Source organism: Rhopilema esculentum, chromosome 19 (assembly GCF_057945365.1).
Source record: "Rhopilema esculentum isolate cy_ngs chromosome 19, ASM5794536v1, whole genome shotgun sequence".
Lineage (NCBI taxonomy): Eukaryota > Metazoa > Cnidaria > Scyphozoa > Rhizostomeae > Rhizostomatidae > Rhopilema > Rhopilema esculentum.
The window spans coordinates 6,744,394-6,763,532 of record NC_142833.1 but is presented as its reverse complement, the minus strand read 5'-3'; the positions used below and the strand labels follow the sequence as shown (position 1 = coordinate 6,763,532).

The 19,139-nt window shown below is 36.7% G+C and overlaps 2 protein-coding genes across 2 annotated transcripts in view; both read left to right on the top strand.

Moving 5' to 3' along the window:
• The first annotated feature begins 35 nt into the window (after positions 1-35).
• LOC135687965 (pre-mRNA-splicing factor SPF27) lies at positions 36-12,844 on the top strand. Its single transcript, XM_065204604.2, has 8 exons — positions 36-190; positions 5,824-5,916; positions 6,170-6,240; positions 7,345-7,446; positions 9,246-9,356; positions 9,579-9,621; positions 10,588-10,625; positions 12,454-12,844. Exons 1-8 carry the CDS (start codon positions 98-100, stop codon positions 12,563-12,565), a joined length of 663 nt encoding a protein of 220 aa, XP_065060676.1. The 5' UTR covers positions 36-97; the 3' UTR covers positions 12,566-12,844.
• A 5,739-nt stretch (positions 12,845-18,583) lies between these two features.
• Positions 18,584-19,139, top strand: part of LOC135688509 (uncharacterized) — a 41,003-nt gene continuing 40,447 nt past the window's right edge. The window contains exon 1 of the mRNA XM_065205379.2: positions 18,584-19,137. Within this exon, the coding sequence (XP_065061451.2) occupies positions 19,122-19,137 (16 nt within the window). The 5' untranslated portion in view covers positions 18,584-19,121. The remainder of the gene's footprint in view (positions 19,138-19,139) is intronic.

Sequence of the window (19,139 nt, the reverse complement as noted above, 5' to 3'; positions counted from 1 at the left end):
TGGGCTTGTAGACTTGTTGCTGTTGCTGTGAAAACACAAAAACGAGCAACCATCATGACATTGCCTCGAAATCAATCGCTTGCTTGAGATCGGCAAAATGGCGACCGCAGCACATATGAGCCACGAAGTTTGCCCTGACGCCTTACCTTACATTGACCAAGATTACGAAGAACCCGGTGTAAGAGATACGGTAATGTAAAAGTTTTTAAATATTTGTTATAATTTTTCAAATGTATATCAATAGTCATCCCGATTGATATCCTGCATGGTTCAGAGAGGCCTTATATCATTCAGTCAATTTGAATAATTTATTTATTGATAAATAATCATACGAGAGGTCACATCCAGTAAATGTCCCACATTCGGTAAGTATAGACCCATAGAAAGTAGAATAGAAACAATATAAGGTACTAATCTCGTGCATTTAGGAACAAAATTTTGCAGAAAATAGACATGCCAAAGAGACCAGTCGAGATTGCGATCTGATCAGCCTGGCAGGTGGGAAAACATGCATGATTTTAACTACATGTAGCTGTGAGCAACAGTATTTTATCAGCTTCGACCTGCGAGCATATTTGCCAAGTTAGCATGCATTGAGAAAGAAGCAATAAAAAATACAATATGTACAAGGGTCCAATGCACGTAAACCTTGTGCTCATCCTGGATATTGGTCAGTAAATTATGAAGCATGCACCACAGGTTTAAAGCTGAATGCCATTGCCAAAAAGTTTGTAGTGACCCTGCCTAGGCCTATTTTCCATCCTACGCCATACACTTGTTTCTGCCTTTTCAACACATTCCACTTAACAGGTAAGACATTTTCCAGCAGGCAATTACAACATCATCATCATTAATCACCATGAAGATCATCAGCATCAAAACACTGCTGTTCCCACATGGCATTTCCTCTCCTTTGATCATCTGTCGTCACCTTGCCTCTCCCAACCTATGTATTGTTTTTCCTGGCGTCATTCAATTATATTTAGAACAGTCAGTTTAGTATATATGTATGTAAATAGATTCATTTAATTTAGTTACGATAACCCCAGTTCAAGTCAACAGGCGTCTTACTGAAGCTCCTCTGACCCCGTGTTCTCTGCACGTTAAATAAGACTACATCGAAGTTCTACTTGTCAACGGAGGGTCGTCACAGAAACACAACTATTAGGTAACGCTGCTCAACAAAAACTCGCATTCCTAAAAGTTGTATGCATGATAGAAACTCTTAATCATCCTTTTAACCAACAGCAACTGTTTTTGTGTTATGTGATGCCCCCAACCCAGGCAAGACAAGGTGCGCATTTTGACATGCACCTGTGAAAGCCTGGTACTCACTAAAAGATTATCAGGATTATCAGGATAACAATAAGACTGTAGTTATGTTTATCCACAGTGAGTACATCAAATGTAATCATGTTATGCCCTCTATTAGTGATAAAACCATTACGATTTTTGCAAAATGATATCATCAAATTTTGATATTTTTTGCCGTAATCATGATCTGACGAGGCGGTACAAATGCGGTACCAATGATCAGACCTTTCTTTTGAAATCTTGTTCATTCAGTCATAGTTCATGAGCCAATCAATGATATTCCTAAAAGTTTTATTTTTGAAAATTTATTTCTGACCCAGAACCTTCTCTTCTTTCTCTCTCAATCGCTTACCTTAAAGTTTGCTCTTCTCTGTATACGTTTTTCAAGATATACACAATGCTCATCATTGCAAGGAGTTTTTTATTCCGATGAATAGCTATTTTGGATACATGAATTAACGTGTCAGTGATTACATGATTTAGCTGAGCTGAGCATTCTACTGTCAAGAAATAATTAATCTTGAGAATCATAATCATGGTAATCATGATAGTCCCCAGGTGAGTACCAGGCTTAAGTAGTGACATCTGGCACCTCACCATTTGCATTTAAGATTACTTTTATCAGAAACACTGTCTTGTTGCCCCGGGAACCAGTTTTAAAGTACAGCATTCATCATTTAGTGAATCATACAACATGATATGCATGTTAAACAATGGAAAACTATTTGTACCGGTTGAGTATGATAAAATAAAAAATCTGAATTGGTGTCACCATTGTTATTATTCATGTTATCGCATTTGTTATTGTTATTATTATTATTGGTAGTAATTTTTAGATTAAAAATGTATCAATAGTCTAGCTAAATTTATTTATAGTTCAGAATCAAAATAATAAAGTTTCTCTCCTAGAGGTCTATAACGTTTGAAAGTCAAGAGTTATATACTTCTTTGGTACCACTTGTGTTTAAAATTGAACTGAAAAGCTATCACATTAATATTACTAATATTACCCCTCTCATGTGATTTTAGACGAAAGTAATGAATCGCTCATCTTGATAAAAAGTATATCTTGAGGCACACAATCAGCCATGCACCCTCTAAAATCTTTGTGGAAAATCCTACCTGCACATTATTATTTCTTTAATTTATACCAGTATGTAACTGAAATTATGATATCTCTGACCAGTATGTCCATGTCAAATATCTCTGGCTTCAGTTACATGGATTCCAACCTGGAATAAGAAGAACAACAAACCCCTCCTTATGGCTCATGGATTTATGAGCATTTGTTTTGTAGAATCAGTGCCAACCCCCTGTATTTTTATTGCAAACCATTCTAGGAAAGCAATAAATGAATATTATAAACCTTGTTTACATAGAGCAAAGATAACAGGAAAGTATTTCTTGTCAGGTTTATGATCCTGAAAAATGGGGTGTGTACGCATCTGTTGTGATCTATATCCTAACCATTTAGTACTATTTTAGATAGTAGTTTTGTATCATAATCCAGATCCAATAGAAATTATCTATGGCAATTGGTTTAAAGCACTGTGATTGCACATGCAGCAACCCTGTAGCTGTAGATAGGGGATGGGGTGGGCAAATTCAAGCAGGAACCATGCCTCAAGAGGCAAGCTTTAAAAAAGAAAAAGGATGCCTAGCAGCAAATGGGGCATTTGTTTTGAGTAAGTCCAGCTTGCAAATGAGCTTCAAGTCAATAACCAAACATATTTATTTACGAAATGCTAAAGCAATCTGCAAGGTTTCCATAACCCTACAACTGATATTATTTGAAGGACTTTTCTGACTGCTTATGTTTCTGACTGCTTATGTTTCCCACTGCTTGCTCTTGCAGTTGCTGAGAATATCATCATCATAATCCTTGTCTTTTCTCGCAATGTGACAAAGTCATTGAAGCCTTCTATTTTGTGCACAAGTTCCAATACTCTCTAAATTTAATCCACCCCTAAGTTCATCAGGTTGTCAAGCTTGCTAGTACAATTTGTATGTGATCTTACAAAGGAAATGATTCTTCATTTTTTTTCTTTTTTCATTTTCTTCTTCTCATATGAACTATGTTAACGAAATATAAGTCATAGAAATGTTAAATGATAGGTTTTTTCTTTTCTTAACCAAAGCTTTCTTTTTTCTGATTTAGAGTGCCCCCAATGCCTACTTTAATACTTTAATTTTACAACAGACAAATAGCAAATGCTCTTTAAGCACAGTTTGCTCAAAGACATGTTGCTTAACTTTTCTGCAAAGGCTGTCTCATTAGATTCATGCTGGGTCCTGTTCCTCTAATCTTAGGCTCGCTTTCTTATTGCTGCTGGGTCCTGTTCCTCTAATCTTAGCCTCGCTTTCTTATTGCTGTTCTCTTTAGCACAGTGGTGGCCAGTTACTAGGATTATTAGCACATAAGCCTTATTTGTTTTCTTTGCATGATGGATTGCATATTGCCTGTGAGGAGGGGTCAAACATTGCTTTCAGAGTATTTTTACTGACTATGTTATGTTGAATTTGGCGAAAAGTCATTTAACCTGACAAGTTTTTCCCACTTTTCTGAATGAAATCTATTTCAGAGTAAATAACATAGTCTGTAATACGTAATACATGATACATAATACCTAATACATAATACCTAATACATAATACAAAATACATAATACCTAATGCATAATACCTAATACATAACACGTTATACGTAATATGTAATACGTAATACATAATAGATTTACATACTGCAAAAAATTGCTTCGTGTTGAAGCTATAAACCTTTTAAATCTCAATTTAATTCCAATATATCCTGTTTAAAGCTCCAACTCCTGCACATCACGTTATTCAACATTCCATCTTGGCGCATACCAAAAAGAGATATTGTACTTTTTCTTGTACAATTGACGTTAGAAATTGATGTTTATAGTTGACATATTTTAATAAGGTGTAGCAGCTCTTTTGAATAATTTTTCTCCCAGTACATTATACGTCAAGAAAATTGACTTTAAATTTAATTTAATGTGTTCCTTTCAAGGAATTTAAGAATCACAAAACTTTTTATTGCGAGCATGTTGCTAGGTTGTTTTGTTGAGATGAAATATCATTATGTGAGGCAAAAGTGACAATGAACACTGACTCAAAATGAAGGAAAAAGAAACTATTGAGATAAAGGAAGATATAAGTACCTTATCTTAACATCGTAATTGACAATGACCCTCATCTTCCAGGACTACTGATCAACGCAATCAGACATTCATTTTTTCTCACTTTTTATTATCATTTTTATTTCCTTCTTACAAGATTTGCTTAATTTGCACACTAGTTGACACAACCTGCAGAATTAATAACACCTGGTTAAGTTTTTACAACAACTTTAAGAACCTCGCGTTTCTTTATGCAACAATTCTTTTCTTTCTAATGTGATATAAATAAGTTGAATTCGCCACCTTCCACCGACTCCTTGATAGAGTTTGATGTTGATTCGATAATTAAGCACATTCATTATTCTTAATAGCCAGTCATCGTTCTGTTTTCAAAGTAACACAAATGAGGCCCTGCCCACAGTTCACATAAATGCATTATCAAAAAACATGCATTTCAAAATCCTCCGTTGTTTTTCAAATCTTTTCGTGTCTATATTGAACCGCTATTGAAAATCGGATAGAAGTACATTCGAATGTAGGTCTTATTAGAGTTTTGTTTATCCAAAACTTCATCTCCCTGAGGGGGCCTAAACTGAATGAAGGATTAATTTGACAAAGAAGCTTTTAGATTAAAACGTACTGAACAACATATAGGTGTTAGGCTTAAAACAACGAAAAGAATATTCAAGAAATTGGCTGCTTTTTCGTACTCTGGCAGCTTTTTAGGAGAGCTTTTTCGAAAGTTTGCTGTTACCCAAGTTAACTGTAATATAGGCCCGGCGCTGGTTACTGCGGTTGCGGAAAACCTAGGCTTACCTCCAACAAGTTGAGTGCTTTGTTGACCGAAGTTTAGGCCAGGCCTTTTGAACTTATCAGATTAAAAATGCGAAACGGGGAAGTTGATAGCGTATTTATGTTGGTAAGAAGGCATAGGGTTTATGAAAATAAAGTTTGTTTTTTACTTGCTTCATTCAGGAAAAATGGTCTCTGTCGTGGATGTGTTTCTCGACCAGGCTCGGACCAAGCGAGGGGCAAATCACTCAAAGAAAATCTCTTACACCTTTTCTAAAAATCCTATTGTTTCAGCTGAAAATCCCCAGAAATTCTTTTGTTTAAGGGAAAATCTCGTTCCCAATTTGCAAGAGTGAATTGCCCCTCGGGGCCAAGTTTCTGTTAATACTGTCAATTCTCTCTCTGTAGTGTGGACAAATCTTTCACTCATATCCATGTCATATCCAAAATCTTAGCACATACCCATGCTATGCCTGTGCTAAGCTTCATCGTATCGATGCGGCTTCAGATTTACAGTAAATAATACTTTTAGATGTGTTACGTCCTCTTGGATGACATCTGGTTTCATAACCAACAGGTAAACTCATTGATTGAAGAAGAAACAAGAAGATACAGACCAACAAAAAACTACTTAGAGTACCTACCTGAGCCAAGGTACACTTCATTCGAGGTAACAAAATAACAAATTCTACTTTTTTTTAAATTTTGTCATGCTCTTCGTTTACTTTTTCCTTTGTTTAGCTGAATACAATCTGCTCTTTATGTTGTGGCTAAATTTTAGAAATTTTAAAGGTTTCCTATCACATTATTTTCTCCTACTGCTACTGAAGTATTCAATTTGCTCAAAGCCCTAATTGTACTTACTTCCTGCTCCCAAGCCTTTTGTTATTAAATATTTTTTTGCATATAACTTATGTCTTTAGACAGCAATGATGAAAAAAGAATTTGAGCGAATCGGTAACAAACAGCCTTTAGAGCATCTGAGCATGAAAAGGTACATGCTTTGCCTTTATTTTGTTTGCAATTGTTTATGTTCATGTCTCTACAGTCAAATCATATATTTGGTGTAATCTATACCCTACCTGCGCAACGTTGAACTCCATAAATGTATTTTACACAAAGTCGGAGCATTTGGCATTGTATGTTAGCGGGTAAGATTGAGGAAAGCATTATCTAAGTCTAGAGTAAATCGACCAGTGCCACCATTCATACCCTCTTGCCTTGCTTCAAGATTTCACAAGAAGACATAAACACTACCTTTCTTATTAAATTGCTTTTCATTTTGCACTACTATAGGTACTTAAAGTCGGATGATGACCTACGATCCGTTGATTTAAGACATTATCGTAAATCCTCGAATTGCCCCCCTCCCCTTTCGAATAAGCCCCCACTGCTACCGTAAATTCTCGAATTGGACCCTTCAATTTGATGATTTTTGCCATCTGTGGTTGCCTTTGGCGTTTTATTGAATTACCACTGAAATTCAGGCTTTTGGTGATAATTGATTAAATGCTCATATTAAAATTCCTATTAAAATAAACGAAGTCTTTCAAAGACTCATTGCTAGCAATGAGCCATTGCGCTACGCAAGCATCCCATAATGCATTTTTAGACAGTCTGAAATCAATTTTGGTTAATCCGTAAAAGTTTACTGCCATTGTTTGGATCGTCGCCACGCTCGCAAAGGCCCATTGTTAGCAATGAGTAATATCTTCTTAATGTCTAAAATAGTTTTATAACCTCCCTACTCGTATAAGCTCCCCTTCGAATAAGCCCCACCCAAAAATATCTCAAATAAATAAACCCCCAGGTGGCTAATTCGAGGATTTACGGTATCTGACATTTTATCCTGCGGGGACTGTTTTGTGAAAGGTATTTTTACATAACGTATCAGAATAATGGTTTTTCGTTTCATCTCGAAGAAGTTTAGTGAGAAAGGCATATTTAGTCACTTTACATATCTGTCATCACATGATACTTTGATTAGCTAGTTCTAACTGAATAGATAATGGATGGATAAAACCAGCCAATCAGTAGACGCGAAACAGAATCTAAGCTGCATATGTCTCATCATCTGTCTCTGATCGCGATCGTATAGGTATGAATTACCGCAACCATCGGCCAATCAGAAGGCAGATGTCTCTGCTTGGAATGAATGTCTCAAGAACTCAATGGCTCAACTTGAACACCAAGCAACTAGGTATGATGAATTTATAATAAGAAAACCATTAAAGTATCGACATCAGCGATGTGGTGTAAGATTTGTGGTTATGGCTTTGGTAACTTAGAATAGAAAAATCCATTTAACGTTGACCACAGAAGTGTTGCTTTAAGTAGCATGAAAGCTGGTTTTCTTAGATGCTGTTAAATCTTGGTCAATGGATACATTTGCCATGTGATTATTCACAAAACTGGTCTTTGGGAATGCCTAAGAGTCTTCGTATACAATTCAGTTTCCCTTCGACTGCATCACAGTGAAACATCCAATAAAGAGCAAATTAAAAGCACCTACAAAAAGTGGACAAATAGTTTTCCCGAAATTCTTCTGCTAATAAACAGATTATGTACACCTCTCTGGTAGCAACTGGAAGCAACTCTGTATTTTCGAACAATTCTTGTGTGTTAGTTTTTGTGTTTTTGGACAAAAATGAATAACTAAAACTTGAGCTTTTAGGCCGTGTGCCCCAACTCTGCCTTTTTCAATATATATATGTTCCGACGCATTACGATGGCCATTTGGATTTCCCTTTGCTGGACTATGCTAGAGGCCTATTGTTACGTATCTAATCAGCAACGTAAGACTTATTCACAACGTTTTCTTAATCATAAACCCAACACAGAGCCCTCTGTTACTCTAAACTGGTGACTCACACGACAAAGTACTTTGAAGGTTTGAGCTTTTTGTCACTAAATACAAGACAAAAGTGAAAATAAGAAAGATGGACTTAAGATGAAATGAAATTTATGAATGAATTGTGATTATTTAGATGAGTCCAAACTACTGAAGAGGAATTTGTTGCATGTTGTCACATGTATCTTAACTTTCTATGTCATGTATCATGCAGCTTCTAGCGTGAATAACAGACTACACATTCGACACCTTTTACTCATCCGATTATGAAAAAACTAGCTCATAATTATTGGCAATGAATTTCTTTGCTGTATTTATTCCATTCGCATGCTCGAAAGAGCCTTTCAAAATAAATCTCGAATATTTTGACGTAATTTGAAACAACAGGCTCCCTGTACAAAGGCTTGCTATGCGTGTTACTCGAGAGAATGATACAGAAGTTTTATAAGAAATGCTATTTGTATTTTCTTTTCTGGCGCCGCTTTAATGAGATATTATTGATACCAATGTATCACCTGGTCTATTATTTAGTTCCTAAAAGATAAAAGATTTTCGTTTGTTTTGACTATTTCCACTGTTGCTTGTTAAACAGCGTTCTTTAATTAAACCGTAGTCAAGAATTCTGATTATACGACTTGCCGACAAGAAGAGATTTGCTTTTTTGAGAAGAATTAATACACAATTGCAGATGATATCAAAATATGTACCAACTCTGGCTACTGATAATTGAACCTTCTAAACGATATAAAAGAGAGTTTGGCCGTTTATTTGATTTTTTCGATTTTTCTTTGTATTTTAGAATATAGGGCTTTCATCAGAAGTTGACCCTTTCTGTGCAACAGATTCTTAGTAAAAGTGTTTTTTACCAAAAATGTATCTTGATTTTATGACAAGATGTTTTCTTAACAGCGATATCAGCTTCTTTATATAACTTTATCTTCCTGCAAGTTTATATAACTTGCTACCCTAACTCATAATAGCTGCCTCTGTCACATTTCATATTGTCATCTGCCTCTTTCTCTGTCGTCATCTTTTAAACAGCGTTTTTAATCTAGAAACACCATGAAGCTATCAAAAAGTGTGATCTTGCTCCCGAAAAAGAGTTTCCACAATTTAACCTGCAACCGAAACAACTTTCTTCCATTTAGGATCACAAATTTGGATCTTTTATCAAGGTTTGGAGCAGACGCTTGGAGAACATACAATGAAGTTTTGCAGCAAATGTTAGATGACCAGCAACGTCAGCTAAACACTCTACGGTCTGTTGAAATCATCATGTGATCAATAAGACGTTACCAAACTCTTTGATATCATTGCATTTATATTTTATGCCTTGGTGTGTTTTTTATTGCTAATTGTTCACCAAGCACACGCTTGTAAAAGACGCGATTGTAAATATAAGAAATTCTTGTATGCTTTCTTGGTGCATCTAAATGGTATCAGTCCTTAGTTTCTTATCTTTTGTGCCATTTTCATTGCAGAAAGAATATTCAAGACATAAACTGGGAGCGGAAATCTGTGCAGGTGAGGCAAACTTTTGCAAACCCATTTAACCACGCTTATGTGGCAGGACTGCTATTCAGTACCCTTTATGCAAATTTAAAACGTGGCACATGTATTCAGTAGTGAATCAGTCATGTTCATAGATCGTCCATTTCATCAATGGTGTAATAGAACAGAACTTAGAATCTTATGAAATATGAAATAAAAAATATATTTTGAACAAACTAGATCTAATTTGAACTTTATAGAAAGATCGAATTTCATTCTTCAGCTCGATATAACACCATTTGTAACAGCATTCTTCAACTCAGCATAACTGAACAAGATTTTACAACTTAAGAAATTAAAACTAATTCAACCTTTGCTACTTCTTTACCGTCGCGGATTTGCAACTTGACCTTATAATATCTCAAACCTGATAATGGCGGTAAGACACACGGCCCACAGTTATGAATTACGGCTGACTTTTTAATTGATAGCATAAAGCTGGAATGTGTCGATGCTAGAACTAGCATGCATGTCACCTTTTCAGCCATTTCGGTTCATTTTTGCAAGTTTTTATTTTCAAGCAATTTATTGTATTTTCATATTTCTTATTGTAATTAGAAGACCATATTGGTTGTTTTTAAATTTGGCAGATCCTTTGTTACATTGTATCATTTGAAATCATTTTACTTAACTCAGACTTGAACCACATTTAGTGTGATCTCGTTTGGAAGGTGTGAACTGCCGTTTAGGCCTTTTTATGGCTTGTTAATGACAATCTCGTGACACTTATATTTAGAAATGTTAACAGACTACATGGGGTAAGCAAACTGACCCTCAACACCGTGCTCTGCTGCCTAGAAAAAACGAATTTTCTCTTTAAATGAGTGTTCTTGTTTCTGCCAAATAATGCTGCGATATTTATCATGCCTTTTTGTTAAAATCAGTTTGGCTGTGAAATTGCAATTTGAATTCTACATTTTGTCTTTTTTTTGTTATCAGATCCAGGCAGGCGATCAATTGCAGCAACTCGAATCCAGGTTATTTCTTTTTTATGTTAATAGCTGTTAGTGAGTTGTCTTTAAATATAAATTGTCTTTCTGGCCTTTCAAAAGAAATAAGAATATATACTGTCATTTGCGTAACGGAACAGTTTGGGGCCCTTATGAATATTTTGCTTGGTCCTTTCACATTGAAGTTTTTTCAAGACAATCAAATTTGAGCTTCGAAAATGATCTCTCAGCGGTAGCTACAGTGACAGGAATTGTGGTGAAAAGAAAAAGAGCTTTGTATACTTGTGAAAATAAAGAGTTGACTTGAGACTTTCCAACATCAAATCAACCAAGTCTACAGCTGTCCATATCTCTTTTATTTCCACGCGAAACTCGATAGCAAATGCCCGTAGCTCTGATTCCAAGTCCTCTGTAAAATCTTTAGGATACAGGCTCAGTAAGTTGTTTGATGGTTTGGAGATGTCTTCGTTGGTGGCACTTGCTAGAGGGTTTGGAAATAAAATAACGAACGTTGGAGTAACCAGATCTTGGCCACAAAACCTTTCTTAAAGCTGCATCAAAGCAGTAACGACAGTTTTAAGAAACACATTGATTTTGCATGTTTGTTCTGGCGGATTGAAAATATTGGCCTCAAATGCTCCAATAACGGACCTTCTACTTCTAGTTTTTGGCTTGAAATCAACTACTGTGTGCCAAGCACTAGCTAAAGCAGACGCAGTTTGCTTAACAGAGTCCCAGGACTCGCGTAGCACAACGAGCTCTGAAATAGAGCAACAAATCAATCGAGATGCAATAGTTAAGTCAATTTTTGGGGATTGCAGTTCACGAGATGTTGTGCCGATTGCCCGTAGAGTTCGTTCCCAAATAATAATAAACCGAATATGTTGAACCGAAAATTTTGAAAACACTCTTCAGTGTCTCCAAGAAGTCATCATTCTCGGGTACTGCCACCACAGAGTCACTAATGACCAGATATAGTTGCCGCAATTAACAAATGGAACAGGACTATCAGCCATATTCTTTATCAACGTTTGCACAGCATGTATTCCACTCATGACGTTTGCACCACCACATCCTTTGCCTCAAATCCAAGGTCTGGATTACTCCCACTTCATTCAAAGGAAAACATCATGATTTAAGATAAAGCGGTAGTTTTTAACAAGTTAGAAGAAAAGAGGCATCATGCAACCTGTTAACGGGGGAATGTTAACTTTTAAAACCCTTTTCACATCAAATAGTGCCAAAAGGCCTGTCTATTGGAAATCTTTGGGGGCCTCTTTGGTTGCTCTAACCCCAACCTTTGTCGGTTACGCCACTGTATACTGTTGAAATTTGAAGAGCATTTCATTCTGTACAGTAAAAATCTGAGAGAGTCCTTGTAATCTAGCATTAATTTATGAAGATATCGCTGTACGGTACAGTAAAACTGGCACAGGCATAGTAATTTATTATCCGTTGTACAAGTGTTTCGATAAGTAATATGGGCCGGTTTGCTGACAAACGCTATATCATTATCGGAAGAAATGCAATGAGGTAATCAGAGAGTAAATGCCAGTTGATCTTCTTATCCTGAATGATTTTTGTCTAGAAGGTTTATAGTTGATTGAGAATTCAACCATAGTCAGGCCACTAAATTTAGTCTTTTTTAAAGGAATTTAAGATTAAGAAAAAATGAAACAGGAGCAGGACAACTATGTAATGAGAGAAACACATGTTGAAAATTCTTCTCGAAGATGGTGTTTTTCTGCCATCAAACAGAACAATATGGTTCGATCGATACCATTATGTCCCTGTAGTTATTTTTTGGCTTCATTTAAGTTACCATGTTTTTTTCAAAATTACCTTCACGTTGCAGTTGGATTGGTTTAGTCAGTAAAAACTACGAGATCGAAAGAGCATGTGCACTGCTTGAGGCTGAGATCGAAGGCCTAAGAGACAAGAAGCGTTCCCAAAGTGTTGAATCGTAACGTCATTGCGAAGAATTCTGGGCCTAACAAGGTCAGTAGTTATCAAGGATTCTTGTGAGGTTTCTGTCCCAATCAACAGATGAAACGTTGTTTCTCAAGGCAATCAGATTGCAAGAAGAATCCCCATAAGAAGCCAGACACAATGACGAGGCTCTACTGAAGACATTCTTTTTAATTTTGAACATTGATTATAACTTTGCATGTATATTGGAAATTACTGTATCATTGATATCAGGTTTAGTTATAGAATAAAAACATGTTTTGATTTTCATATGCCTATATAGTTTCCATTGATATTGTATTATTGATTCTCCTAACGAATATTTGTAACCTTGGTCCACTTAAGTGTGAGGTCCTAATGTTCGGAAGATATAAGGCTTTGATATTGTTTAATGTGAACATTATTACCTAGGCAGGTCAAATCCAAAGGTAGAATCGGAGATGTGAAAAGGCTTTTAGTTTGACCGCAGAATTTGGGATAGGATTTCAAATATACTTCCAAGAGGAGTGATAAAACTAGGGTTTATCTGTAGGAAAGGTATGAGTTTTTTCTACCAGGGTACAAGGCAATACACCTTACTCAAATTGAGAAAATATAATTTAGTTCCCGTGTTAAAAGTGCCAAGTTTAAAGAAGATTTTTGAATAAGATCCAACCGGCAAACGAGCAACCAACCAAGTATTTAACTACACACAGTTTACGTTGCAAGTTAGTGATGAAATCAGGGAACTACAATTGAGACGCTCTCTCTTTTCGCAATTTCGTGCTATTTGCTGTTATTAATGGGACTTGCATTTGAAGATTGTGAGAGACTGGACAGAATTTATACATTTTTGTGCGAAGATACTAACATGAAGTAATCAAACTTTAAGGGCACACAGATAGAATAACGGGGAAGTAGTGTACAATTTACACTGTAAGTGCTTCTTCTCTCCTAAAGCATTTGTCTATCACAGACTAGTACTTTGAGATGCCATTTACGTTGCATCATCAACCCTTGGAGGACGCCTTCCCAGCGTCCCAAGCGTTAAATTGAGACATATTGTGCAATTCTTGAATTTTTCTCGATTAGCTATAGTTGGTTTTGTGTGCAGGTGTATGGCAAAGGCCACAAGTCTTATTGAAAACAGACTGCTGTATTGAACATCAGGTATATGGAAAGTGAAAAGGGACCGCGAAACAGGTAGTAACAAATTACAATTGGGAATTTCACGCCTGCTCGGTCAATGCATAGCCATTTCGACCCTGTTATGTTACTGGTGCTTCTTTGTCTAGTGAGCATGAATGATAAAGAGGCAGCCCAGTACAATCACAGAGTAGGGTACGATCAAGCTTGACTAGATTTATACCAATCTTCATTTATGTCTGTGAGTAGAAATGTGCAAGAATGGTAGTCGTGCAAGAAATGTACAAGAAAGTTATTTGTATTCGTGGAACCCCGCCTTACGGCCACATCGCATCTTTGAAATTTGTAAATTTTTAGTTCGTTTACTTTTGCTCTGATGAAGCCCCGTTTGCCGGGGCGAAATATTAGCCATCACTGATTTGTGTGTTTGTTTTTGTTTATTCTCGTCGCGTTGCGGAGTTCCTTATGCGCTACTTATTTGTATTCCCTTAGTCAAGATACATGACGCCAACAAGGAGGATGTCGAGGCTTCATTATAATTCTTGCACATAACCAGGTCGTCCTTTAGCAGTTTGTATCTTGTTTCCCGGGGACCGTTGTTTTGTGTGGGGGTTTTTTCAAGGAAATCCAGGTTTGTTGATATAACTGTTATCCGGTTAAGGATTTTTTAGGTACGTACTAGAAATAGCGTGTGACACATCAACGACAAATTGATGTTTACGTACAGGTTATCTATACCATTTAAAAGAATTTAAAAATGAAAAGTCCCTACAAATTATTGTTTTAGATTTACATTAGCGCCATCCGCTGAGTAAGATTACCAAAGAACTTATATCGATTCAAATAAAGGTTAAGATAACTCATAATTAAGTTCACTTAGTGGGAATATTAAACACAAACAGTACGACACCGCATATGATCATCTGCTGATTGCCGGGACACCACATGAATTGAAGCGCGTATCATGTCTAGAAACTAATTCTTTAGTGCATTAATTTGCCAACTTCCTTTTAATATCCAGATCCTAGCCTTAAAAACTGATTGCTCATTTCACAGGAAAATATATCCCCGGCGAATAAAATTTTTTGTAATAACGGTTGTTTTTATCATCGTTTTCGAAAGACCCCGTCACCACTGACATTTCCCTCTAGCCTGTTCTCCAGACCCCTAACTTAGAGTCCTTTCAAGTTAGGGCTCTGGAACACAGGCTAAGCCCCCCACCGTTCTGTAAGCGGTATTTCCTGGCAATAGAAGGCATAGACTGTGGTACACAGGGTGATACTGTGGCAAAGAAGAACGCACTCTTACATAACCATGTTTAACAAATAAACCCTCGGTCAAACCTTGATTCATGATGTATATAGCTAAGCATCTTGTGACTAATAGCGACGGCGCATGCGTGACAGGTGATTAGAGGGTTAACCTGTAACAGGCTATAGCGTAGGAAGGGCGGTAAGATTTGAGAAGGGGGGGGGGGCAAAAACGACACGAGCAAGGAAAAACTAGGGGTTCACAGCCTTTCAAACGCCAGAAAACGCCCTTTCTCAAAGAGATTCCTTGCCGTTTTTTGCTCTAGCCTACCCCGTTACGCTACTGGTTACAGAAAAAAAACACTACTTCCGCCCCTTCCCCCTAAAACAATGTTGAAATTTTAGAGAAATATCATAAGGGAAGCGCAAAAGAAAGTGCTTCCTAAAATCCTAACCCGTTTGATAGCAAACAAACATTATTCTATAGGGGAGAGGAGAATTATTGATTTTGACCTTGGAAATTGACGTCAGTGTTCCAAGACTTTTGACAGGCATTGTAGTCTATTCGATATTTTTGAAAGCAACTTCATCTTGGAGATTTTTTCTTCTGGAAGGAAAAGAGGGCTGTTATTCAAAGGACAGAGTCTTTTTGTCTGGGATTGTAGTGTCCTTAAAAAGTCTGGAAACTTGTTTCTTCGCCATTTGAAATTTTTATCTGCACTTCCAGGGGCGGACTGGCTGGTCGGGCTATTCGGGCGATCGCCCGAAGGGCCGGTCGGTTAGAGGGCCGGTTGATAAAAGTGCAAAAAAATAAATTAGCTTAAAAAGTGAATGCAAGGCAAAAAAGTATACCCACGCGTTGATCTGTTTGCCTTGAATTCTCAGAGACTTTGTGGGAAAGAATAAATATACACGCGAGTACTCCAAAACCATGAAAATTATGAATTCATTATTGTCACCGCAGCCCAAACACACTTCTTCAGAGAACATGTTATTGACATATTGCTATATTTTCTCTTGACGGTATTTCCTTTTTGGCGACATATTATACTGTAACGTCCCTGCCGATTTTGCTTAAAGCTGGTCATGTTTTTTCCTAAGCACAAGCTATTGCTAAATGTAATAAATTTAAAAGTCCAAAAATTAGAGTTCACTAAGCGATTTGCTCTGTGATGTGAAGCAATGAAGAGGACATACGTAGAACAAGGGAAGAGCAAGAAGACTTCAACCAAAGGTGGTGCACAGAAATTTCGTGAGGAAAAGCTGCGCGACTTAAAAAAGGATTCAGCTACGATACAAAGCTTTTTTTATCAAGCAAAAGCCACAAACGTCACAAAAACAGCAGGCTCTTGCTCTTGCTCCTTTCAATAAACTCATACAAGTTATGGTAAATCTATTAGGCATATACTATCATAAGTCAAATGGACCCCCCGCCCAACAGGGGTATGGTGCTACACGATAAAATTTCAACATGGGTGCCCATGTTTTCTTTTTGGAGTCAGAAATTGACAAATCGATATTTTTGGGCTGCTGAAAATCATTGTGGTTTTCAGGAGGATTAGAAAATTATTTGTCACAGGTTGCGTGTGATAGAAGCTTTTCCACTTTAAATATATAAAAAACAGATTACGTGGTAATTTTTCGCAGCCAAACCTGGAGTCCTTAACGTTAATGTTCTTAAAAAAACACCTGTTAGATGACATCTAGAACGATCAACATATAAGCTACTGTATTTAGAAAGAACGAAGAACATTATCAACATATAAGCTACTGTATTTAGAAAGAAAGTCAAACCAATGAGTTAAAATTTTTGTTTATTTACTATTTAGTCAGCAAATGACATATTTAACATGTTCTGTTAACCATATTCTGTTAACCAGCATTCATCCATGCACACAATTACTGAATTTAAAAACTTGTTTTCCTTACAGACTAACATTTACTTGCATTTTCCGAGGAGTTTTTTAATTGCTATTTTTGTGGGCCGGTTTGATCGAAATTTGCCCGGGCCAAAAAAATTAGCCAGTCCGCCCCTGTGCACTTCAGGTTTCTTTCTCAGAGTTGCTAGTCATTTTAACTTTAAGCGTTTTCAGAAACCATGTATCAAACAGATTTAGAAATATGGATCTGGAAAAGACCTTTAGTTAATAGAAAATTGGAAACTGTATTTGAAAAAATGTTAGATGATAAAGTGGGAAAATGCTAGATGATTAAGGGAGAAGTTAGCATGGATCCTGGTAGATAATTTCCAGACAGGTGTATGAGAAGAAAGATGTTTGCATTTTAGTACTGCTCTCTGAGTACGTGTTTATTAAGTTTATGCCTTTCAGTTTCATTGTTCAAAAATATTGGAGTTAATGAATTCTAAAATTCATGTTTTGCAGTAAAACAGTGATTTTTCTAAGGAAATTTTAATCGATTTGTTTGCAATCCACAAGTTAAAGTATTTTTGGACTGGATGGAATTTCAGGACCGGTGCTTGAGCTTTTGGAATTATTAGCTTTGATCTTTAGGGTCCTTGAGGCCATCTCTGAAGTAAGTTTATCGCTTCATCAAATGGGATTATCTTGGATGTATGAAAGGGTTTAGCTGGTTGTTTTCTTTAGGTTTTTGCCTTTACTCCAGCCCTCCATCGTCTTCGAAAAACGAGATTATCGATAATCCTCTCCCAGGCAACTTCTGTAGGTAATCGATCTGCTGTTTACCATATTTGGATACTCGCTAACGGTGAGTCATCATGACGTAACCATGGGACGTTGCAGAGTAATTACGTAATTGGAGGCAAGAATTGATGCTCACGTCACAGACATTGAAAGACTAGAGGGATTTTCAGTCAAAATATAATTGGCATTTATTAGGTTGGGCAAACAGTGACGAACTAAGATAATATGATGGAATACAATTTTTGACAAATTAGAAAGGAGCTGCAATAAGTTGAGCTTCTCCCGTTGAATCACTCTGTGAAAAACAATTGAACAAACATTCATTTTTCTGCACCCACGCAGCCCTATTGTATACCTCTGTGAAAAAGCAAGGACTGAGGTTTCAAACCTCATCGATAGTTGTAGGAAAGGTTTGTTTACAATGTGAACTATTTATTGATTTGTGTAACCTTTGAAATCCACAATAATGCGAAATGGTAATCATAGCACGAAGTCACGAAGACAACATAGAATAGGAGATTTGGCTAAATTTCAATCTGGGGTACTTTAACCTGAATTCCAGACCTCTACCTAGGAATATTTTTTTTTGTTGTGAATGCGAACCTTTCCTCCTCCCCCCCATTTAATCAGGGAATTGAAAATGCTTCATCTTCTGCTATTGTTTACTTTTTCTTCGAAGCTCATTAATAAATGGAGGGTGTTCATATCCATCTCGATCCGCCCCTTTCCGCTCATTTCTTGTTAAACCTACGTACAGTAAGTTTCGTCTTGATTGTTTCTTTATTGGATAATTACATTTCCAATAGATTCCTTTGACTTTTCCCTTTTCAAATAGAGAATTGTCAATGATCGTACAAATTGTCTAAATTGCTCCATAAATCTGCATTTATGGTAATGACCGTTGCAAACGTATTTTTCTTGCTCCCAGTAAAATTCCACTAAAGAAGATATCCATGGAAACAAGGGTGCCCTTGTTGCCCTGTGTTCATTTTCCCGTGTGACCTGTAAAGAATGTTTGATCAATAGCTGGACGCGTCGTTTATGAGCTGTGAGTATTGGCAATCACAAATTTTGATATTAAACTTACTTTAGAGTGTCATTGCTGATTTCAAGGAATTTCAGAAGGCAGAAAGAATATCTAAGCTGTTATTTATTCGTACGTTACTGTTGTTGTAAAAAAGGATCTCAGTTGTTTAATATGTTCTTGAAGAAGTCAACGCCTCATTATTACGTTCATCGGTGATGATGTTTGCTCAGTTCTTGATAAATGTGGATTAGAGGTGGAACAAAAGCATCCAGAGACTGTTTGAACTTGAAAATGGATTGCAGAGGGTAGATTATCAACAACTTTCTCTGTTCTGTTGTGGACTATCGTCGCAAAATAATCCAGGGAAAAGCCAGCCAACTTCAAGAAAACACAACCACAAACACTTCGATCCAAAAATTTTGGGGGTTTCGGCCCATGAACGAATTGCAATAGTGCGTCAGGATAGCACTGCAGCCATCAATGTATCAGAATGCCTGAGTTAATAGGT

Coding starts and splice junctions, on each gene's coding strand:
- LOC135687965 (XM_065204604.2), top strand. CDS start 98: ATGGCGACCGCAGCACATATGAGCCACGAAGTTTGCCCTGACGCCTTA. Junction 191..5,823: donor AACCCGGTGTAAGAGATACG/GTAATGTAAAAG, acceptor CATAACCAACAG/GTAAACTCATTGATTGAAGA. Junction 6,241..7,344: donor GAGCATCTGAGCATGAAAAG/GTACATGCTTTG, acceptor GCGATCGTATAG/GTATGAATTACCGCAACCAT.